The 24,436-nt window shown below is 46.1% G+C and overlaps 1 protein-coding gene across 2 annotated transcripts in view; it reads right to left on the bottom strand.

The window, feature by feature from the left end:
* Positions 1–24,436, bottom strand: part of LOC144496092 (tyrosine-protein kinase Tec-like) — a 172,820-nt gene that overhangs the window by 34,632 nt on the left and 113,752 nt on the right. For both annotated transcript variants that reach the window (XM_078217060.1, XM_078217069.1), the window contains 2 exons: positions 22,599–22,678; positions 6,368–6,501 (listed from right to left, as the gene is read on the bottom strand). In XM_078217060.1, coding sequence (XP_078073186.1) covers positions 6,368–6,501; positions 22,599–22,678 — 214 coding nt within the window. The remainder of the gene's footprint in view (positions 1–6,367; positions 6,502–22,598; positions 22,679–24,436) is intronic.

Below are 24,436 nucleotides of genomic sequence, written 5' to 3' on the forward strand. Positions count from 1 at the left end.
TTTCCAGCATCTGTAATATTTTGCATTTGTACTCCCATTCCTTTCTTTTTCTCTGAATTTTAAAAACTTTATCTTAAAATACACTACAGCACACTTATCCTTGTTGAAAATTCATGTTATGTCGACCATTTTGACAAGCTGACTTCATTCTTCTAATCGTTCACAGCCACTTCGGCAAAGCTCTCACTTATGCTTTCAGTTCATTTCTATATCATACTCTCTGTGCTCAAGTACAAATTACCTACACCTGCAGTTCCCAACCTGGGGTTACATTAGACATCTCTGGGGAGAAATCATATGCCAGCAATTCCTCTCACGTATCGCCTACTCACCTACTCTCTCTTACAGACATCTTGGGCTCCGTCAGCAAGCTCTCTCACTCTCGCACATGGTCTCTCTGTACTGTGTGCAATTGCTCATTAAAATGAAACCCCTCTCACAATCTCAAGCAAGCAAGCTCTGAAGTCCCAGCATTTTCCAAAGATGTGAGGAGGAATTTTCCACAGAATATAGGCATCGCTGGCTAGGTCAGTATTTACTGTCCATCCCTAATTGCCCTCGAGAATGTGATGGTGAGCTGCCTTCTTGAACTGCTGAGGTCCATCTAGTAGAGGTACACCCACAGTGCTGTTAGAGGGGGAATTCAAGGATTTTGACCCAGCGACAATGAAGGAACAGCAATATAGTTCCAAGTCCAGATGGTGTGCGGCTTAGAGGGGAAATTGCAGGTGGTGGTTTCCCCATGCTGCCCTTGTCCTTCAAGATGGTAGAGGTCGCAGGCTTGGAAGGCACTGCCAAAGGAGCCTTGGTGGGTTTCATTATCAAGTATCATCTTTCCAACATTAGGGGGGAGGGAGATAAACCACAAGTTATTGTACATGTGGGGACACACGACATAGGGAGGATAGGGGAAGGGGATATTAGGCAGGGATTTATGGAGTTGGGGTGGAAACTAAAGGCCAAGACTGACAGAGTGGTTATCTCTGGACTCTTGCCTGTACCACGGGATAGTTTAGAGAGGAATAGGGAGAGGGAAGGTTTGAATTCATGGCTGAGGGGATGGTGCAGGAGGGAGGGGTTCAGGTACTTAAGCAATTGGGGCTCGTACTGGGGAAGGTGTGACCTCTATGAGAAGGATGGTCTACACCTTAATCAGAAGGGGACCAATATCCTGGGGGGTAAATTTGCTAAGGCCATGCAGGGAGGTTTAAACTGATTCGGGGGGGGGGAGGGATCCTGAGTAGTGGGGCTGAAAGTGAGGGATGCATGGATGGGGACTGCAATGCACGGCATTGCAGAGGTGGGGTGGAGCAGGGTTTGAAATGTGTATACTTCAATGCCAGGAGTATTCGCAATAAAGTGGGTGAACTTGCAGCGTGGATCAGTACCTGGGACTTCGATGTTGTGGCTATTTCAGAGACATGGATAGAGCAGGGGCAGGAATGGATGCTGCAGGTCCCGGGGTTCAAATGTTTTAGTCGAAGTAGGGAAGGAGGTAGAAGAGGGGGAGGGGTAGCATTATTGGTCAGAGATTGTATCACAGTGTCAGAGAGGAGGTTTGATGAGGACTTATCTGTTGAGGTAGTATGGGCGGAGATTAGAAATAGGAGAGGAGAGGTCACCCTGTTGGGAGTCTTTTATAGACCTCCTAAAAGTTCTAGAGAGGTTGAGGAAAGGATTGCGGAGTCAATCCTGCTTAGGAGTGAAAGTAATAGGGCAATTGTTATGGGGGATTTTAACTTGACTAATATTGACTGGAATTGTTATAGCTCTAGCTCGTTAGAGGGGTCAGTTTTTGTTCAAAGCGTGCAGGAAGGTTTTTTGACTCAGTATGTAGACAGGCCAACTAGAGGTGAGGCTATATTGGATCTGGTGCTGGGAAATGAGCCAGACCAGGTGCTAGACTTGGAAGTTGGTGTGCATTTTGGTGATAGTGACCACAATCCGGTTACGTTCACCTTAGTGATGGAAAGGGATAGGCATGAACCTCGGGCCAGTGGTTTTAGCTGGGCGAAGGGTAATTATGAGGCTATTAGGAGAGAATTAGGAAACATAGGTTGGACTAGGAGATTACAGGGACTGGGAACGTCCGACATGTGGAGTTTTTTTCAAGGAGCAGCTACTGCGAGTCTGTGATAGGTATGTCCCTGTCAGGCAAGGAGGAATTGGTAGGGCTAGGGAACCGTGGTGCACCAAAAAAGTTTCTTTGTTGGTTAAAAAGAAAAAGGAGGCTTATGTTCGGATGAGACGTGAGCACTCGGGTAGTGCACTAGAAAGCTTTAGATTGGCTAAGAGGGAGTTGAAGAGCGAGCTTAGAAGGGCTAAAAGGGGACATGAGAAGACTTTGGCGGATAGGGTTAAAGAGAATCCTAAGGCGTTCTATAGGTATGTCAAGAACAGAAGGTTGGTTAGGGCAAGTTTAGGGCCAGTTATAGATGGCAGAGGGAAGTTATGTGTGGAACCGGAGGAGATTGGTGAAGCATTGAACCAATATTTCTCTTCGGTGTTCACGCAAGGGGACATGAATATAGCTGAGGAGGACACTGGGTTGCAAGGGAGTAGAATAGACAGTATTACAGTTGATAAGGAGGATGTGCAGGATATTCTGGAGCGTCTGAAAATAGATAAATCCCCTGGTCCGGATGGGATTTATCCAAGGATTCTCTGGGAGGCAAGAGAAGTGATTGCAGAGCCTCTGGCTCTGATCTTCAGGTCGTCGTTGGCCTCTGGTATAGTACCAGAAGATTGGAGGTTAGCGAATGTTGTCCCATTGTTTAAGAAGGGGAACAGAGACTTCCCCGGGAATGATAGACCGGTGAGTCTCACTTCTGTTGTCGGCAAGATGTTGGAAAAAATTATAAGGGATAGGATTTATAGTTATTTGGAGAGTAATGAATTGATAGGTGATAGTCAGCATGGTTTTGTGGCAGGTAGGTCGTGCCTTACTAACCTTATTGAGTTTTTTGAGAAAGTGACCAAGGAGGTGGATGGGGGCAAGGCAGTGGACGTGGTATATATGGATTTTAGTAAGGCGTTTGATAAGGTTCACCATGGTAGGCTTCTGCAGAAAATGCAGATGTATGGGATTGGGGGTGATCTAGGAAATTGGATCAGGAATTGGCTAGCGGATAGGAAACAGAGGGTGGTGGTTGATAGTAAATATTCATCATGGAGTGCGGTTACAAGTGGTGTACCTCAGGGATCTGTTTTGGGGCCACTGCTGTTTGTAATATTTATTAATGATCTGGATGAGGGTATAGTTGGGTGGATTAGCAAATTTGCTGATGACACCAAAGTCGGTGGTGTGGTAGACAGTGAGGAAGGGTGTCGTAGTCTGCAGGAAGACTTAGACAGGTTGCAAAGTTGGGCCGAGAGGTGGCGGATGGAGTTTAATGCGGAGAAGTGTGAGGTAATTCACTTTGGTAGGAATAACAGATGTGTTGAGTATAGGGCTAACGGGAGGACTTTGAATAGTGTGGAGGAGCAGAGGGATCTAGGTGTATGTGTGCATAGATCCCTGAAAGTTGGGAATCAAGTAGATAAGGTTGTTAAGAAGGCATATGGTGTCTTGGCGTTTATTGGTAGGGGGATTGAATTTAGGAGTCGTAGCGTTATGTTGCAACTGTACACAACTCTGGTGCGGCCGCACTTGGAGTACTGTGTGCAGTTCTGGTCCCCACATTACAGGAAGGATGTGGAGGCTTTGGAGAGGGTGCAGAGGAGGTTTACCAGGATGTTGCCTGGTATGGAGGGGAGATCCTATGAGGAGAGGCTGAGGGATTTGGGATTGTTTTCGCTGGAAAGGCGGCGGCTAAGAGGGGATCTTATTGAAACATATAAGATGATTAGAGGTTTAGATAGGGTGGATAGTGATAGCCTTTTTCCTCTGATGGAGAAATCCAGCACGAGGGGGCATGGCTTTAAATTGAGGGGGGGTAGTTATAGAACCGATGTCAGGGGTAGGTTCTTTACCCAGAGGGTGGTGAGGGATTGGAATGCCCTGCCAGCATCAGTAGTAAATGCGCCTAGTTTGGGGACGTTTAAGAGATCCGTAGATAGGTTCATGGACGAAAAGAAATTGGTTTAGGTTGGAGGGTCACAGTTTTTTTTTGTTTTTGTTTTTTTTTTTAACTGGTCGGTGCAACATCGTGGGCCGAAGGGCCTGTTCTGCGCTGTAATGTTCTATGTTCTATGTTCTAACATCTACATGCCATTTAAATAGAACTGATGACCCCATTTATCACTTTGCCTGGGACTGCCAGCTAATTTGTTCAGATTAGCAGCTTTTGGGCTGCTTTTTGAAGTAATCCAGTGGAAGCTTCCAGGAGGCTCGTGAGTCATTACATACCATGTCTGACTGTAAGTCCTGTTAAAGACTGGGATGAGGAGGAAGTAATTGATTTTGCCATGTCCTATCAGTCCCAATGCAGGCACTGAAATCACTGGTGAGGCAACAGCTAATGACTCAACACGGGAATCTCAGCCTGTGAAATGAAATGAAAACTTGCCACCTGGCACAAAACAGGATCTAATTCAAAGAGATGCAAATGTAAATGAAAAGATATCCTGGGACTGGATACATCAAATCTGGAAAATTTGTGGTCACGATTTGTTAACTGTTCTCCTAATTTGTCACACCTTATTTCCCAAAACCCAAATCGAGCTACGCGCCTGATAAAAGTTCTACCCGAAAGATTGGATGAGATTTTCCAGTCCCTCCTGTCAGCAGGATCTTCCAGTCCTGCCGAGGTAAATGGACTTTTTGGCTGGCTCATTGCATCTGCCATGACGGGACCTGCCACACTAGGACCAGGAAATCCTGGCCACTAACTTGTTTCTTTCTGCCCAAGCCTGCTAAGACTTTGCAGCACTATTTCTTTTTTTACTGTAGATTCCCATCATTTGCCATATTAGGCTTTTGCATTAATAATTCTTACCTCATTGGATTTGAAACATACTGATCTAGGAAACAGCCCAGTCTGCAGGTACAACAGGTGATCAAGAAGGCAAATGGGATGTTGGCCTATATCGCGAGGGGGATAGAATATAAAAGCAGGGATGTCTTGATGCACCTGTACAGGGCATTGGTGAGGCCGCAGCTGGAATACTGTGTGCAGTATTGGTCCCCTTATATGAGGAAGGATATATTGGCATTGGAGGGAGTGCAGAGAAGGTTCACCAGGTTGATACCGGAGATGAGGGGTTTGGATTATGAGGAGAGGCTGAGGAGATTGGGTTTGTACTCGTTGGAGTTTAGAAGGATGAGGGGGGATCTTATGGAGACTTATAAGATAATGCGGGGGCTGGATAGGGTGGAGGCGGAGAGATTCTTTCCACTTAGTAAGGAAGTTAAAACTAGAGGACACAGCCTCAAAATAAAGGGGGGTCGGTTTAAGACAGAGTTGAGGAGGAACTTCTTCTCCCAGAGGGTGGTGAATCTCTGGAATTCTCTGCCCACTGAGGTGGTGGAGGCTACCTCGCTGAATATGTTTAAAGCGCGGATGGATGGATTCCTGATCGGTAAGGGAATTAAGGGTTATGGGGATCAGGCGGGTAAGTGGTACTGATCCACGTCAGATCAGCCATGATCTTATTGAATGGCGGGGCAGGCTCGAGGGGCTAGATGGCCTACCCCTGCTCCTATTTCTTATGTTCTTATGTTCTTATGCTTTCGAAAAACCGGTCCCCACTTTGTCCAGAAATATTACCTCTATCTCAGTCTATCTTGAGATAATTAAACTTATCCAAAATCATTACACATTTTCCTGAATTGTATACAATTATTATATGTTGACTATTTGATAGACAGCGATGTAATTGGAAATTGTACAATAGCCTCCCTACCTCAGCTTTATCCAGATGAAATCTAATGCCATTTAGAACATTATTTTGTGTTTTGGTGCTGTGATAAGATGCTCAATTAATGCTACCACCTCCATTCCATTGTTTTTTTCCCCTCTATGTACCTGTAACTGGCATAACCAGGAATATTAAGTCATCAGACCACTCCATACTTACAACATATTTCTGCATGTCATTCCCCTCCGTTCAGTTATTGTTACTAACACTTAATCTGATTTAAAAGGTTTTGTTTGATCACAGACATACTCAATCCTTCCTCAAATTCTTTTGGCAATCTTACGCTTTTCAACTCTTCCTTCTATTGATCTGCTCCTTACTATTTTCCTGACTGCCTTTTTTTCTTCCCTCTACCCCTTGCCTCTTTACTTTCCCTTCTGCTGACCCATTACATCCCCGCCCAAGTCATACTATTCAAACTCTCTACTACAGTGCTAATTACTAGATGCCAGTTCAATAACAATAAACTGTTAAATCAGCACCAACAAGATTTATTTTATTTCAATACCTGCTGCATTGTGCTGGTGGTATTCAATTAATTCAGGAATGCTGTCAAACAAATGTTTTTCTGCCAAATAGAACTGTACGTGAGGTCCTTTGGTCAGCTTTATATGGTAATGTCGGCTGGATCCATTGCCATCTCTGAAAAAAAAAAATTGAAGTTTTTAACAATAATACTTTTAGTCACTAAAACTGGGGACATTGACTTATAACTTCATAGGCAGCCCACTAGACAGCACTGCTCATAATTGCTCATTTCATTCTATGAAAGAGTAAAAGTGTTAAAAGTTAAAGACCCTCTCTGCCTGTTCTGCTTCAGTGGCTATGACATGTTCCTCCAATAAGTTAATGCCACTATATCTAAACTTGATGGAATGCTTTATGTCATCGCATACATACCACTGCCTCATGTTTGGGGATAATTTTAAGATGGACTGGGATAAAGGTAATTCATGCATTCAAAATAGGGGCTATCGGTTCTTATCACAGAGTCATTGAATGATACAGAACAGAAGACTCATCATGCCTGTGCTCTTTGGTTGAGCTAATCAAGTAATCTCATTTCCTGACTCTTACCCCACAACTTTGCAATATTCTCCCTTCCAAGTATTTATCCTATTCTGTTTTGAATGTTTATGTGGCTAAACGGCCGACTTCTGCTTTTAAATGTGCTAATTGGTTACTCATTTTACTGTCAATGTCTGCATCATTTCACAATTATAAATGACTTCAAACTATTTACAGGTCAATAAAACCATTCAGCCCAAGCAATCCCTAAATGTGCCTCATTCCTCTCAGCCTAGCGAGCTGCCTTTTGGAACTGCTGCAGTCCATTTGGTGTAGGTACACCCACCGTGCTGTTAGGAAGGGAGCTCCAAGACTCTGATCATGTGACAGTGAAGGAACGGCAATATATTTCCAGGTCAGGGTGGCAAGTGGCTTGGAGGGGAACTTTCAGATGTTGGCGTTCCTTTGTGTCCACAGCCCTTGTCCTTCTCGATAGTAGCAATCATGGGTTTGGATGGTGTTGTCAAAGGAGGCATGGTGAGTTCCTGCAATGTCTCTTGCAGATAATACATACTGCTGCCGCTTTGAATCAGTGTTGGAGGGAGTGAATGTTTGTGGATGGGGTGCCAATCAAGCAGACTGCTTTGTTCTAGATGGTGCCAAGCTTGAGTGTTGTTGAAGCCACAGTCATCCATCACACTGCTGACTTGTGTCTTGTAGATAATGAACAAAGAACAGTACCGCACAGGAAACAGGCCCTTCGGCCCTCCAAGCCTGTGCCGCTCATTGGTCCAACTAGACCATTCGCTTGTATCCCTCCATTCCCAGACTGCTCATGTGACTATCCAGGTAAGTCTTAAATGATGTCAGCATGCCTGCCTCCACCACCCTACTTGTCATTCCAGGCCCCCACCACTCTGTGTAAAAAACGTCCCTCTGATATCTCAGTTATACCTCACCCCTCTCACCTTGAGCCCGTGACCCCTCGTGATCGTCACCTCCAACCTGGGAAAAAGCTTCCCACTGTTCACCCTATCTATACCCTTCATAATTTTGTACACCTCTATTAGGTCTCCCCTCATTCTCTCTCTTTCCAGGGAGAACAAGCCCCGTTTACCCAATCTCTCCTCATAGCTAAGACCCTCCATACCAGGCAACATCCTGGTAAACCTTCTCTGCACTCTCTCTAAAGCCTCCACGTCCTTCTGGTAGTGCGGCGACCAGAACTGGACGCAGTATTCCAAATGTGACCTAACTAGCTTTCTATACAGCTGCAACATCAGACTCCAGCTTTTATACTCTATACCCCGTCCTATAAAGGCAAGCATACCATATGCCTTCTTCACCACCTTCTCCACCTGTGCTGCCACCTTCAAGGATTTGTGAACTTGCACACCTAGGTCCCTCTGTGTTTCTATACTCTTGATGGCTCTGCCATTTATTGTATAACTCCCCCCTATATTAGTTCTTCCAAAATGCATCACTTCGCATTTATCTGGATTAAATGCCATCTGCCATTTCTCCGCCCAATTTTCCAGCCTATCTATATCCTGCTGTATTGTCCGACAATGTTCATCGCTATCCACAAGTCCAGCCAACTTCATGTCATCCGCAAACTTGCTGATAACACCATGGATAATGAACAGGCTTTGGGGAGTCAGGAGGCGTGTTCCTCACTGCAGGATTCCTAGTCTCTGACCTGCTCTTGTAGCCACAGTATTTATATGGCTAGCCAGTTCAGTTTCTCTTCAATGGCAACTGCAGGATGTTGATAGTGGGGGATTCTGCGATTGTAATGTTATTGAATGTCAAGGGATCATCTCAACTACTCCTTATTATGTGTCCAATATTCCAAACACTTGTCAATTAAAAAGTTCTCCTTTCAATGGTTTCTCTTTCCATTCTCTTGTGGCGATCCCTGGTATATAACAAGGATCTATTCTTGGCCCTTTCCAATTTCCCATTTGCATTCTGCACCTCGATGACCCAAAAATGCAACATCAGTTTTCACAAGTACGTTGGTGATACCCAGCTCTACCTCGCCACCACCTTTCTCAACACCTCATTGTCCCTAAATTGTCAAATTGTCTGTCCAACATCCAGTACTGGATGAACGGAAATTGTCTCCAATAATTATTACTGCTATTGTGAAGGTCACCTATTTCCCTCTCAATATCACCAATAGGTGATATTGAGAGGGAAATAGGTTCTTTCCCACTGCCTCAGCTCATCTGCTGCTGAAACCCCTATCCATGCCTTTGTGACCTGTAGACGTCACAACAATGTACTTCCAGCTACCCTTACTTCTTTCAGTAATTTAGAACGTGTTCCATCCAGATCAGCTGACCTTTCTACTACCAATCTTTTAAGTGTCTCCTCTTTACTGATTTGACCCCATCAAATATTGCTACTTTCTCCTCCTTTACTGCTACATTGGCAGCATCCTCTTTTCCAGTGAAAGCAGATGCAAAGTGCTCACTTCGTAACTTCCTCATGCTCTCTGTCGACAGAAGAAAATTTGTTTATTTGACCCCTGTGGTGAACCATCGTTGGTTCCCACTGGATAGTACTGAGCCAGGGCTGGCCAGTACTACAAGGATGTATATATGTTACTGTTGGATTGTACTACTGTTGCTGTTGGGTTAGGGTGGGGTTGTTACACCTGTGTTTGTTACTGTTGTGGCACATCCCAGTCGGGCTCCGCCTCCTGGGAGAGGTTTAAGAGTCCCTGCTCTGGCCGGGACCCCTTCAGTCTGGGATAGTGTACTAAAGTTCTGATAGCTTCATTGTTAGTTAATAAAAGCCTTCTTTTACTGAAGCTTCGAGCCTCGTGTCCAATTGATGTGCATCAATTTTATTAATTAAAATTAAACTCTCGATGGAAGAAAAAAAGAAAGGAGAGTATGGAGCAAATCCTCAAGCCAGAACATCTGACGCTATATCTACGTGCGGTGGGCGCTTCTAACACCTTCGACCACTGGCTGAAGTGTTTTGAAGATTACCTGGCAGCCTCCGCAGCGGTCACCACAGATGATGACAGACTCCGGGTCCTCCATGCGAGGGTAAGCGACACAGTCTACCTCGCGATCCGTACGGCCACCACTTACCCTAGGGCCCTCGAGCTTCTAAAGAAGCGCTATACAAAACCTCCTAACGAGATCCACGCTCGTTACCTCCTCACTACACGACGTCGGCAGTCGGGCGAAACCACGGAGGACTATGCCAATGAGCTCTTACAGCTAGCCAGGGGCTGTGACTGCAAAACTGTGTCGGCTGAGCAGAGCATGTACGACCTCGCCCGAGATGCGTTTGTGGCCGGGGTCGGGTCATCATACATCCGTCTCAAACTGCTAGAAAAGGGTAATCTCTACCTCACTCAGGCCATCGAATTAGCTGAAATGCTCGAGTCGGCTTCGAAGAGCTTAGTCTTATATCCAGAAGACCACGTGGAGACAACGTGGCAGGAGCAGTCGCAAATCCTTTCTCGCCCCTCGGGCTCGAAGTGGTGTGTTATGGCGTGCTCCCATTTGGGCCAGACGACGGCTGCAGCCCCATGCGGCCCGCGGTGCTATTTCTGCGGAGGAGCAAAACATACCCGACAAAAGTGTCCCGTTAAAGCGGTAATCTGCACCGCATGCGGTAAAAAAGGTCATTATGCAAATGTGTGCAGATCGAAACCCAGGAACGGCAGTGCGGCCTGCGACTTTGAGCTTGGATCATCACCATCGTCGTCGAAGTCGTCGCGGGGTTCGTCCACGTGAGAGTCCAGGACGACGCCATTACGGTCGACGGAGTCGGAGGAGTATGACCACCAGGGGTCGCTGAGTTTGGCGCCCTCACCCACATGCGATTCATGGGGGCGGCCATGTTGGTCGACGATGACCACGAGCGACCAGCAGGGGTCCTCAGCATCGACTTCAGCTGCCTGCAGTGGCGTTCATGAACCAACGGTGGCGTCGATCATCCTGGACCAGGCTAAGCCTCACAGGCTCGATCGTTCAATGATGGATATCCAGGTAAACCATCATGTGCTTTATTGTCTGTTTGACAGCGGGAGCACTGAGAGCTTTATCCACCCTGACACTGTGAAGAGGTGTGGACTCCAGATTCAACCTGCCAAACAGACAATATCTGTGGCATCAAGGTCCCGGTCTGTCGCCGTGCTAGGGAGTTGCGTGGTAACCTTGAAAGTACAAGGCACAATTTACGAGCGTTTCAAGCTCCTTGTGTTGCCGTATCTTTGCGCGCCAATTCTTCTCGGACTAAACTTCATGGTCCACTTGAGGAGTGTGATCCTACAGTACGGTGGGCCACTCCCTTCGCTGGCAGTGAGAGAACAGCTGCAGTCTCCAAATTGCCCAACGCGCCCCGCCTGCAATCTTTCTACGTTAAAGATCACCACACCCTCTTTATTTCAGAATCTGGTACCAGGCTGCAAGCCCATCGCTACTAAAAGTAGGCGTTACAGCACTGAGGATTGGTTCTTCATCAGATCTGAGGTTCAGCGACTCCTCAAAGAAGGGATCATACAGCCCAGTGTTAGTCCGTGGAGGGCACAGGTTGTCGTGGTCAAGAGCGGGAACAAACCCCGGATGGTTATTGATTACAGTCAGACCATTAACCGATATACGCAGCTGGATGCGTATCCTCTCCCGCGCATATCTGATATGGTCAATCAGATTGCGCAGTACCGGGTGTTCTCCACCATAGACCTTAAGTCCGCCTACCACCAACTCCCCATTCACCCAGAGGACCGACAATACACGGCTTTTGAGGCGGATGGTCGCTTGTATCATTTTCTTAGGGTTCCCTTTGGTGTCACCAATGGGGTCTCGGTCTTCCAGCGTGCTATGGACCGAATGGTGGACCAGAACAGGCTGAGGGCTACCTTCCCGTACCTGGATAATGTCACCATCTGCGGCCATGATCAGCAGGACCATGACACAAACCTCCATAACTTCTTACGCACTGCATCTCGCCTGAACTTGACCTACAACAGGGAGAAGTGTGTGTTCCGTACACGCCCTTTAGCCATCCTGGGATACGTGGTGGAAAACGGGGTCATTGGCCCTGATCCAGACCGTATGTGCCCCCTTGCTGAACTTCCCTTGCCCGCTAGCGCAAAAGCACTGAGAAGGTGCCTAGGCTTCTTCTCCTATTATGCGCAGTGGGTCCCCAACTACGCGGACAAAGCCCGTCCGCTTATTAAGTCCACGACTTTTCCCCTCACGCCCAATTGGCCTTCAAGAAATTGAAAGACGACATCGCGGAAGCCACGATGCACGCGGTAGACGAATCCATCCCCTTTCAGGTGGAAAGCGATGCATCTGATTTCGCCATGGCCGCCACACTTAACCAGGCGGGCAGGCCCGTCGCATTTTTTTCCCGCACCCTCCAAGGCCCTGAAATTCGGCATTCAGCGGTGGAGAAGGAGGCCCAGGCCATTGTGGAGGCTGTCAGACACTGGCGCCATTACCTGGCGGGAAAGCGGTTCACCCTGATCACGGACCAGCGGTCCGTGGCGTTCATGTTTAACAACACGCAGAGGGGCAAGATCAAGAATGACAAGATCTTGCGGTGGAGAATTGAACTCTCCACCTATAACTACGATATCATGTATCGTCCAGGGAAACTCAATGAGCCCTCGGATGCCCTCTCGCACGGAACATGCGCTAGTATTCAGGAGGATTGCTTGAACGCCCTCCATAATGATCTGTGCCATCCTGGGGTCACTCGGCTCTACCACTTTGTCAAAGCCCGCAACCTGCCTTACTCGGTGGAGGACGTCAGGTCGGTAACAAGGAGCTGTCGGATTTGCGCGGAATGCAAACCGCACTTTTACCGACCTGACCGAGCACATTTGGTCAAGGCCACTCGCCCCTTCGAGAGGCTGAGTGTTGATTTTAAGGGCCCCCTTCCCTCAACAGATCGGAACGTGTACTTTCTAAACATAACCGATGAGTACTCCCGGTTCCCGTTTGTTGTCCCCTGCTCAGGTACATCCGCTGCCACGGTGATCAAGGCATTCCGTGATCTTTTTACCCTGTTCAGGTACCCCAGCTATATCCATAGCGACAGGGGCTCGTCGTTCATGAGCGATGACTTGAGGCAATTCCTGCTCTCATACGGGATTACCTCTAGTAGGACCACGAGTTACAACCCTAGGGGTAATGGACAGGTGGAACGAGAGAATGCTACAGTCTGGAAGGCTGTCCTACTGGCGTTGAAATCCAAAGGTCTTCCAGTCTCCCGTTGGCAGGAGGTCCTCCCTGATGCGCTTCACTCTATTCGCTCCCTCCTGTGTACGGCAACCAATGCTACTCCCCACGAGAGGATGTTCTCATTCCCTCGGAAGTCTTCCTCGGGGATATCTTTACCAGCTTGGTTGACGTACCCAGGACCCGTCCTCCTGCGGCAACATGTAAGGGCCCGCAAGTCCGACCCCTTGGTCGAACAGGTCCACCTCCTCCACGCCAACCCTCAGTATGCCTATGTGGCATATCCTGACAGGCGAGAGGACACGGTCTCGATCCGAGACCTGGCGCCTGCAGGGGACGTAGCAACTCCTGTCGCTCCCATACCCCCAGTAACACATCCATTATCTCTCATTTCTTCCCCGGACACGGCGCGGGCAGCATCGGGACCATTGCTTAACAATTTTACTCCAATGCACAGCTTGCCCGAGCCCCGAAGATGGTCGCCACCGCAGGGCGTGTCAGGATCCCCTGCACTACCGTCTCATCAGGGTCAACCGGCCTGTGAGTCTGTGGAAGAACAGCTGGACGCCGTTTTGGGGAGAACGCCACCGCAAGTGCCTACTCCGGTGTCACCGCCAGCATTGAGGCGGTCACAACGACGGTGCAGTCCTCCAGACCGTCTGAACTTATAGACTGCTGACACTTTATTCTGTTTTTGTACCCCGCCGGCCTTTGTTCTCAAAGGAGGGGTGAATGTGGTGAACCATCGTTGGTTCCCACTGTATAGTACTGAGCCAGGGCTGGCCAGTACTACAAGGATGTATATATGTTACTGTTGGATTGTACTACTGTTGCTGTTGGGTTAGGGTGGGGTTGTTACACCTGTGTTTGTTACTGTTGTGGCACATCCCAGTCGGGCTCCGCCTCCTGGGAGAGGTATAAGAGTCCCTGCTCTGGCCGGGACCCCTTAGTCTGGGATAGTGTACTAAAGTTCTGATAGCTTCATTGTTAGTTAATAAAAGCCTTCTTTTACTGAAGCTTCGAGCCTCGTGTCCAACTGCTATTGTGAAGGCCACCTATTTCCCTCTCAATATCACCAATAGGTGATATTGAGAGGGAAATAGGTTCTTTCCCACTGCCTCAGCTCATCTGCTGCTGAAACCCCTATCCATGCCTTTGTGACCTGTAGACGTCACAACAATGTACTTCCAGCTACCCTTACTTCTTTCAGTAATTTAGAACGTGTCCCATCCAGATCAGCTGACCTTTCTACTACCAACCTTTTAAGTGTCTCCTCTTTACTGATTTGACCCCATCAAATATTGCTACTTCCTCCTCCTTTACTGCTACATTGGCAGCATCCTCTTTTCCAGTGAAAGCAGATGCAAAGTGCTCACTTCGTAACTTCCTCATGCTCTCTGTCGACAGAAGAAAATTTGTTTATTTGACCCCCGAGTGGTCCCACCCATTGTCTGGATCTCTTACTCTCTACATGTTTATCAGAGAGTTTGGGGGTAATTTTTAAGGCAGCCAACAAGCTATTCTCTCTCTCTTGTTGGTCAAAAAAGTTCATTTGTACTTTTCAGGAATTCCATCCCCTTTTGTCTTTTACAATGTTACTATCCCAGTCTAAATCAGGATAATTGAAGTCTCCCATTATCAATACTCAGTAACTCTTGCTTAATTCTGCAATCTGTCTACAAATTTACTCCTTTATCTCCTTTTACACACGTCTTTTGTATATCATAATAGTTCCCCTACTGATCATTAATTCTAACCAAATAGGCTCTGCCTTTGACTTTTTGACGATATCATTCCTCTCTAGTCCTATAATAGGTTCTTTGTCAATACTCCCCTCCTTTGCCACCTTTCCCAAATTCCTTGTAACTGGATTATTAAGTTTCAATCTACCCCTTCATTGAGCCAGATTGCTGTCCAACGTGACAACTTACGCTACAGCTAACCAATCTTATTCACCAATGATAGGAATCCTCCGGCACCAGTTCATAACAAGTAGGCGATTTCTTGACACTACGTTGAATATTCAATGAAATGCTCCCTGACCCAATGTAGGGTCCACTAGAAATCTTAACCAAGCATTGTCTTTGAAATTTGATTTGATTTATCATATGTATTAACATAGTGAAAAGTATTGTTTCTTGCGCGCTATACAGACAAAACATACCATTCATAGAGAAGGAAATGAGACAGCGCAGAATATAGTGTTACAGTTATAGCTAGGGTGGAGAGAAAGATCAACTTAATGCAGGGTGGGTCCATTCAAAAGTCTGATGGCAGCAGGGAAGAAGATATTGAATTAAGGCATTGTTAGAGAGTTTGAGAGAGTCAGAGTGAAGTTTTAGAAGCTTAGAATGAGAGTAAAAAATAGAATTAGAAGGTATGCTGGGCACAGCTTGCAAGTCGCCTCGCTCCAGCGCCATCTTGGGAAAGTTTTGATATGGCGATGTACTTGCTGTCTAAAAAATTCAAAAGTGCTGGAAATAAAGGTCCTTGTATAGGTCTAAAACATTTTATCGTGCATCTTGAAAATATTTCTTTTATGTTCCCAGGGTGAAGCAGGTTAGTAAAGTAGTTTTATATTTGCCAATGAATGCTGAGTAATCTTCAGATAAAGATGCAGCACTGCCATCTACTGGTTTAAATAGTTGACTGCATATAATTCTGCCTCTAAGTGATGAGATGTCTTAACACAAATTAAAATACCCCACAAACTGATTGTTTATCCAAAGCACAAATATTTATTACAACGATGAAAATATTTGTTCAGAAACAGATTTGGTAGAAGCCGTAAAGGTAGAACATTGTTTGAGCCTGTTTTTATGCTGCTATTAGGAAGCAAAATTTAAGAGAGGCCCTTATCATCATAAAGTAGGTGGGCTGCCAGTGCTACTGACTGATCGTCTAATGTTGGCAAGTGGAACTGGGTTACCCCGATAGATTTGCAAAAAAGCCTGAATCTCTTAAAAGGTAAACTACAATGCGACTACAAGCAACTTGTATTCAACTTGCAGAAGAAACAGAAGACAGCTGGAAAAGGTTTCAGCTGCTGCATTCGAGGTGTTGTTGGAGGAGATGAACATGAGGATGGACACCATCATCCCCGAGGAAGACCTCAAGATGCTCATCCTCAGTGAGCAGGTCAGCACCAAGAGACCATTCCACAGAGAATGTTCAACTAAGCCAAATGAGTGCGCAGCAGCCTAAAAAGGTCACAAGTAAATTGGAAGGGCACTAATATCCTGGCTGGGAGTCTTGCTAGTGCAGTTCGGGTGGGTTTAAACTAATATGGCAGGGGGGTGGGGATCAAAAAATTAGGTCTACAAGTGTAGAGGCTGGGGACGAGCTTGGGGCCAGGACAAGGCTGGAAAAGAAGAAGAGCACTCTGGGGGAGGATGACCTCACTAGGCCTGGAGGTCTGGAGTGCATCTACTTCAATGCAAGGAGCGTAGCAGGTAAGACAGACGAACTTAGGGCCTTAATGCTTACGAGGAATTTGGATGTGGTTGCGGTGACAGAGACTTGGTTGAAAGAGGGACAGGACTGGCAGCTGAATATTCCGGGGTACAAGTGTTTTAGGCGAGACAGAGGAGGGGCCAAAAGAGGTGGGGGAGTAGCAATATGAAGCGCGATATCACTCACGAGGCTTGAGATGCTCAAGGAAATAAAGGCTTTTACTTACTATTACAACGAAGCTACCATATATAGTACACGATCCCAGACTGAGGGGTCCCAGACAGAGCAGTGACCTTTATACCTCTCCCAGGAGGCGGAGCCCGACTGGGATGTACCATAATAACTATAATACAGGTAGAACAGCCCAACCCTAACCCCAACAATAACAAGTAGAACAACCCACCCTAACCCCAACAGCAACATATATACAGACTCGTAGTACTGGCCAGACCCTGGCTCAGTATTACCTAGTGGGAACCAACGATGGTTCACCACACAGTATTAGTTAGAGAGCATATTACAGCGGTGCAGAGGGAGGACAATTCAGAGGGGCCGTGTAACGAGTCACTATGGGTGGAGCTCAGAAACAGGAAGGGCGCAGTCACTGTGTTGGGGGTATACTTGTGGTGAACCATAGATGGTTACCACTATGGGTACTGAACCATAGATGGTCAGCACTATGGGTACTTGTACATATGTTACTGTTGTCACTGTTGGGGTTAGGGTTGGGGTGTTCCACCTGTAGATATTGTTCTGTGGTAAACTCCAGTTGGCTCCGCCTACCTGGAGGAGTATAAAGGTCACTGCACTGCCTGGTGACCCTTTAATCTGGGATTGTATTGTTATATAGTATGCTCCATTCTTGTTACTAATAAAAGCCTTTATTTCCCGGGTACGATCTAGCCTCCCGAGTGATTTAATCGCGCATCAATACTACAGGTCCCCCAACAGCCCAAGGGAAGTGGAAGAACGGATATGTCAGGAGATAATGGATAGGTGCAGGAAAAATAGGGTTGTTGTAGTGGGAGACTTCAATTTCCCTGGTATAGACTGGAAATCGTGTAGGGCTGGGAGTCTGAATGGGGAGGCATTTGTAAAATGCGTACAGGAAGGTTCTTTGGAACAATATGTAGATAGCCTGACTAGAGAGGGGGCTATACTGGACCTAGTACTGGGGAATGAGCCCGGTCAGGTCTTCAAAGTTTTGGTAGGGGAACATGTGGCAAATAGTGACCACAATTCTGTTAGCTTTAGGATAGTGATGGAAAAGGGTGAGTGGTGTCCCAAGGGTAAGGTGTTGGATTGGGGGAAGGCTAACTTTAGTAGGATTAGGTAGAAATTGGCAGCTATTGATTGGGAGAGGCTGTTTCAGGGTAAATCTACATCTGGCATGTGGGAGTCTTTTAAGGAACAGTTGTTAGGGCTGCAGGATAGGCATGTGCCTGTAAAAAAGGATAGGAAGGGTAGGATTCGAGAACCGTGGATAACCAGGGAAATTGAGGGATTGGTCAAAAAGAAAAGAGTGGCGTATGTTAGGTCCAGGCAGCTAAAAACGGAGGGAGCTCTGGAGGAATACAAAGAAAGTAGGAAAGAACTCAAATGAGGAATTAGAAGGGCAAAAAGGGGTCACAAAATGTCCTTGGCAGACAGGATTAAGGAGAATCCCAAGGCAATTTATTCATACGTTAGGAACAAAAGGGTTGTCAGGGAAAAAATCGGACCTCTCAGGGACAAAAGTGGGGAATTATGCTCAGAGCCCAAAGAAGTAGGGGAGATCCTAAATGAATACTTTGCGTCGGTATTCACAAAGGAGAGGGATGTGTTGACTGGGAGTGTCTCGGAGGGGAGTGTTGACCCGTTAGAGAAAATCTCCATTACAAGGGAGGAAGTGTTAGGTTTTTTAGGGAATATAAAGACTGACAAATCCCCAGGGCCTGATGGAATCTATCCCAGGCTGCTCAGGGAGACGAGAGATGAAATCGCTGGGCCTCTGACGCAAATCTTTGTCTCGTCACTGGACACAGGTGAGGTCCCAGAGGACTGGAGGATAGCTAATGTGGTCCCGTTATTTAAGAAGGGTAAGAAGGATAACCCGGGAAATTATACGCCGGTGAGCTTGACGTCCGTGGTCGGGAAGTTGTTGGAGAGGATTCTTAGAGATAGGATGTATGCGCATTTAGAAAGGAATAAACTCATTAACGATAGTCAGCATGGTTTTGTGAGAGGGAGGTCATGCCTCACTAACCTGGTGGAGTTTTTTGAAGAAGTGACTAGAATGGTTGATGAGGGAAGAGCCGTGGATGTCATCTATATGGACTTTAGTAAAGCGTTTGACAAAGTCCCTCATGGTAGGTTGGTGCAAAAGGTTGGATCTCATGGGATAAAGGGAAAGGTGGCTAGATGGGTGGAGAACTGGCTTGGTCACAGAAGACAGAGGGTGGTAATGGAAGGGTCTTTTTCCGGCTGGATGCCCGTGACTAGTGGTGTTCCGCAGGGCTCTGTATTGGGACCTCTGCTGTTCGTGATTTATATAAACGATCTGGAAGAAGGTGTAACTGGGGTGATCAGTAAGTTTGCGAACGACACAAAAATGGCTGGACTTGCAGATAGTGAGGAACATTGTCAGAGGCTACAGAAGGATATAGATAGGCTGGGAATTTGGGCAAAGAAATGGCAGATGAAGTTCAATCCAAATAAATGCGAAGTGATGCATTTTGGTAGAACTAACGTAGGGGGGAGCTATACGATAAATGGCACAACCATAAAGGGTGTAGATACGCAGAGGGACCTGGGTGTGCAAGTCCACAGATCCTTGAAGGTGACGTCACAGGTGGAGAAGGTAGTGAATAAGACATATGGCATGCTTGCCTTTATAGGACGGGGCATAGAGTATAAAAGTTGGGGTCTGATGTTGTAGTTGTATAGAACGTTGGTTCGGCCGCATTTGGAATACTGCGCCCAGTTCTGGTCGCCACACTACCGGAAGGACGTGGAGGCTTTAGAGAGAGTGCAGAGGAGGTTTACCAGGATGTTGCCTGGTATGGAAGGGCTTAGTTATGAGGAGAGATTGGGTAAACTGGGGTTGTTCTCACTGGAAAGACGGAGGATGAGGGGTGACCTAATAGAGGTGTATAAAATTATGAAAGGCATAGATAGGGTGAACAGTGGGAAGCTTTTTCCCAGATCGGTGGTGACGTTCACGAGGGGTCATAGGTTCAAGGTGAGGGGGGGGCGGTGGGGAGTGGGGGGGAGGGGGGGGGGGGGGAGGTTTAACAGAGATATCAGAAGGACATATTTTACACAGAGGGTGGTGGGGGCTTGGAATGCGCTGCAGGGCAAGGTGGTGGAGGCGGACACACTGGGAACGTTTAAGACTTATCTAGATAGCCACATGAACGGAGTGGGAATGGAGGGATACAAAAGAATGGTCTAGTTTGGACCAGGGAGCAGCGCGGGCTTGGAGGGCCGAAGGGCCTGTTCCTGTGCTGTATTGTTCTTTGTTCTTTGTTTGTAAAAACAAATACCGTGAATGCTGGAGTTCTGAAAAAGAGTCATATTGGACTTGAAACATTAACTCTGCTTCTCTCTCCACAACTGCTGCTGGGATTTTCCAGAATTTTGTTTTTATTGCAGCCTAAAAAAGTGTTGTGCAGGTCTCATTGTGATAGGTAGTGTTTATGTGGTTGCGCAAATAAATTTAAAGAGGATGTGCATTGGAAAATACTAGCAGCACAGACCAACTACATTTTAAAGTGAATGTTTCCCCACAGACTTGGCTGCAATGCCACAAGAAGTTTAATGACTTGACTGAAGAAAGACTCCTAACTCGAGCCCTACTTTATCCTCTACTTAACCCGAAACTGTTTGCAATTCCAGCACTAAACACTTGCCTGACCAATTCCCAAAACTCTCCTCCAATGAGTGCCGTATATTGCGCTCCATCTCTTTCTGCTCCTAATCCCACACTCAGCACTGACTATTCTTCTTTTATTTTCCTTATTTCTTATACTGCTGTCACCCTTCACCCATCTGCATCACTATTTTCCCTTGACATGTATATCCTCAAAGCATCTCGCGGTGCTGCCACTAACATTCTTGCTTCCTTATCGCAGAAAAGACATATAAGCAAAAAGAGAGAGGAGGAGGGAGCGCCACCATTAACATCCTTGTCCGAGTTGGGGTGATCGTGGAGATTGCGGAGATAGATCATGTCAGATAAATGGTGAGGCTGGAGTTGATCTGACAAAATTCTTGGCCATCTTGCTCCCTTTCTCTCCTTGCTGATGTACCACCATCACATATTATGACAAAATACAGGTTTTTTAATGAACAGTCATTCATTTATCACCATCATCAAATTCTGACCTATTTTAGGTGAAGGTAGAGTGGGAAGATTAAAGAGCTAATACCCACGAAGACAGTATCATAACCATACCTGAGCAGATGTCAGCTCAGAGACTGGAACCCTGGCTACTCTCCACCCAGCTCTGATGTAGGTTTTTTTGGCACTATTTAATCTCATTTGGCAGAACTGCCACAAAACTTGAAGTGGAAATTATGTTCTGCAGGGATTGGGTTTCTGCAGTCTTTTGCGTTAGTTTACGCTGTGTTAGAAGTCAAAGCACCCACAGAACTGACCAGAGCCCCAGGATGAATTGGTTACTTCTGAGATCTTCTGCTAATTGTGCTCGTTTGCAGGCCATCAAGGAGCTCCAAAACTTAAGTTGTTCCTATTGGGCAAAAAGCTACTAATAGGCATGTTTCAAAAACTTCTGATTACAAAGAAACTGAGTACTGTACCTCGGCTTAACTAGCCAATGGTCATGTATATATTTTTGAAGCCATTTTCAGTCATTCAAAATCAGGTTAACCTCACAGGTGGTAGATTGTCACTGCAATTAAATTCTTAATATTTTGTGACGTACCTGTCTTCAGCTGCATTTATCAATTCTTTGTCACCACCATTTTAACAAGTGGAACCACTGTGAATGCCTGAATTAAATCCTTCAATTGAGCACAGTTGGGAAAAAAAAACTGTTGACCAGCTGTCTGGTCCCTTTCTAATAACTCCTTGATTAACTTCGAATGAACTTTTGGTTGACTGCAAGGTGCTTCACAGGAGTGTAATGTTTTTATATTAAAGGTGCTGTATGAATGTAGGTAGTCATTGTGGCCACAGATATGAAAGGTAGCATGTTTCTATTTACTGTCGCATATTAACTCAACTTAATAGTAACAAGCAGGCCAATTAAAACCACACCTTTCACCAAGACATCAATGTATGACATTACATCATGCTCGCCTGCCCCACGAGCACAAATTTATGCTAACAGGAAATTCACAACTTCACAATCTACGAGAGAAATGAAGAAAAACATTCCCTGGTGAAAAAAGAAACAAAACACCATAGAAATGGAGCTATCACTCAACATTATAACTTCGAATATACTACAGCCGGAAATTTCCAGCACCACTGTAGGCGGATCCTCCATCGATAAACTTTTGGCGGGCTGCATCGTGGCACAGTGGTTAACACTGCTGCCTCACAGCGCCAGGTTCAGTTCCCGGCTTGGGTCATTGGCTGTGTGGAGTTTGCACATTCTCCCCATGTCTGCGCGGGTTTCCTCCGGGTGCTCCAGTTCCTCCCACAGTCCAAAGATGTGCAGGTTAGGTTGATTGACCATGATAAATTGACTCTTAGTGTCAGGGGTCTAGCAGGATAAATGGGGTTACGGGGATAGGACCTGGGTGGGATTGTGGTCAGTGCAGACTCAATGGGTCAAATGGCCTCCTTTTGCACTGTAGGGATTCTATGATAAGATCCTGGGGTGGATGGACACAAAAATCCTGGCTTATGCCCCAAACAAATTTAATCAGGCTGTCTGGGACCATTTCAAAAAGGTGGCTTTATATGTCACCACTAAAATACGTCAGCTATATATCTTTTAGTGGTTAAACTAACTGAAATCACGTAAGGAAGGGTAAAAAATGGCTTTATATTTAAAACATTAAACAGGATAACCAAAATCAGTGAAATTCAAGATGATAGTACAAGCTCACCCTCCAGATTTGGTGTAAAGAGATACCGTATACATTCCAGGTTGGCTGGAATCTCTCACAACAAAACCTCCCTCTTTATCCTGCAAAATAAATTAAATAAAGATTAAAACCTCCACAAAGTAATGTTCTACCAAAATAACTGCAAAGAATTCAAGGTCACCAGTTGCTTCACTGAAAATTCCTTCCAGTTAATACTACTAAAAGTACCAGAGGTTAGCAAGACCATTAAAAAGAGCAAACAAAACGCTGTCAGGCTTTACTTATAGTGAGATAGAACTGAAAACCTGAACTGAATCTTGGTTATACCACACATAATACTCCATGCACTTCTGCAGTTTTATATTATAAAAGTAATGCAAGGACAACAGGGAGGATGCAGAGATAATTTACGGGCATGACATCAGAAATACATGGGTATACGTTTCATTAACTGGCTAGGTGCCTTTTCTCTTGTTAAAGGGCTAAGGGATAGAGGTTTTAAAGTTATGAAAAGCTTTGATAGAGCGAATTCAACGAAAATTACAGTTTCTGGGGAAGTGGCCACAATTAGTCACCTCTGCATGACAGTTACCAAGAAATTCAATAAGGAATTCAGAAGAAACATCTTTATCCAGCAAGTGGCGAGAATGTGGAACTGGCCATCACAGGGAGTTGGGGTGAAAGGTATAGATGCATTTAAAGGGAAGCGAGACAGAGGGGAAAAGAGGCTAGAGGATTATAATAATAGATGTAAATTAGGAGGGATGGGAGGAAGCTCAATAGAATCAATTCCAGCCTCCCAGACTGCCTGGATCCACTACAGTTCGCCTATCACCGCAACAGGTCCACAGCAGTTGCCATCTCCCTGACCCTGCACTTGACCCTGGAACACTTAGATAACAAAGATACCCATGACAAACCCCTATTTATTGACTACAGCTCAGTCTTCAACACTATTATTCCCACGAAACTCATCTCCAAACTCCGTGGCCTAGACCTCGGCACCTCCCTCTGTGACTGGATCCTGAACTTCCTAACTACAGACCACAATCAGTCAGGATAGGCAACAACAACACCTCCACAATCATCCTCAACACTGGTGCCCCACAAGGCTATGTTCTCAGCCCCCTACTATACTCCTATACACCTATGACTGTCTGACCAAATTCCTCTCCAACTCGATTTTCAAGTTTGCTGACGACACCACCGTAGTGGGTCGGATCTCAAACAATAACGAATGGAGTACAGGAAAGAGATAGAGAATCTGGTGAACTGGTGCAGCGACAATAATATCTCCCTCAATGTCAACAAAACAAAGGAGATAGTCATTGGCTTCAGGAAATGTAAAGGAGAACATGCCCCAGTCTACATCAATGGGGACGAAGTAGAAATGGTCGAGAGCTTCAAGTTTTTTGGTGTCCAGATCACCAACAACCTGTCCTGGTCTTGCCATGTCGACACTATAATTCAGAAATGCCTCTACATTCTCAGCAGACTAAGGAAATTTGGCATGTCCGCCATGACTCTCACCAACTTTTACAGATGCACCATAGAAAGCATTCTTTCTGGTTGTATCGCAGCTTGGTGTGGCTCCTGCTCTGTCCAAGACCACAAGAAACTACAAAGGGTCATGAACGAAGCCCAATCCATTGCGCAAACCAGCCTCCCATCCATTGACATTGTCTACACATCCTGCTGCCTCGGAAAAGCAGCCAGCATAATTAAGGACCTCACGCACCCGGACATTCTCTCTTCCACCTTTTTCCGTCAGGGAAAAGATACAAAAGTCTGAAGACACATACCAACCGATTCAAGAACAGCTTCTTCCCTGCCGCCATCAGACTTTTGAATGGACCTAC

This window comes from Mustelus asterias, chromosome 1 (genome assembly GCF_964213995.1).
Source record: "Mustelus asterias chromosome 1, sMusAst1.hap1.1, whole genome shotgun sequence".
In the NCBI taxonomy this organism is placed as follows: domain Eukaryota; kingdom Metazoa; phylum Chordata; class Chondrichthyes; order Carcharhiniformes; family Triakidae; genus Mustelus; species Mustelus asterias.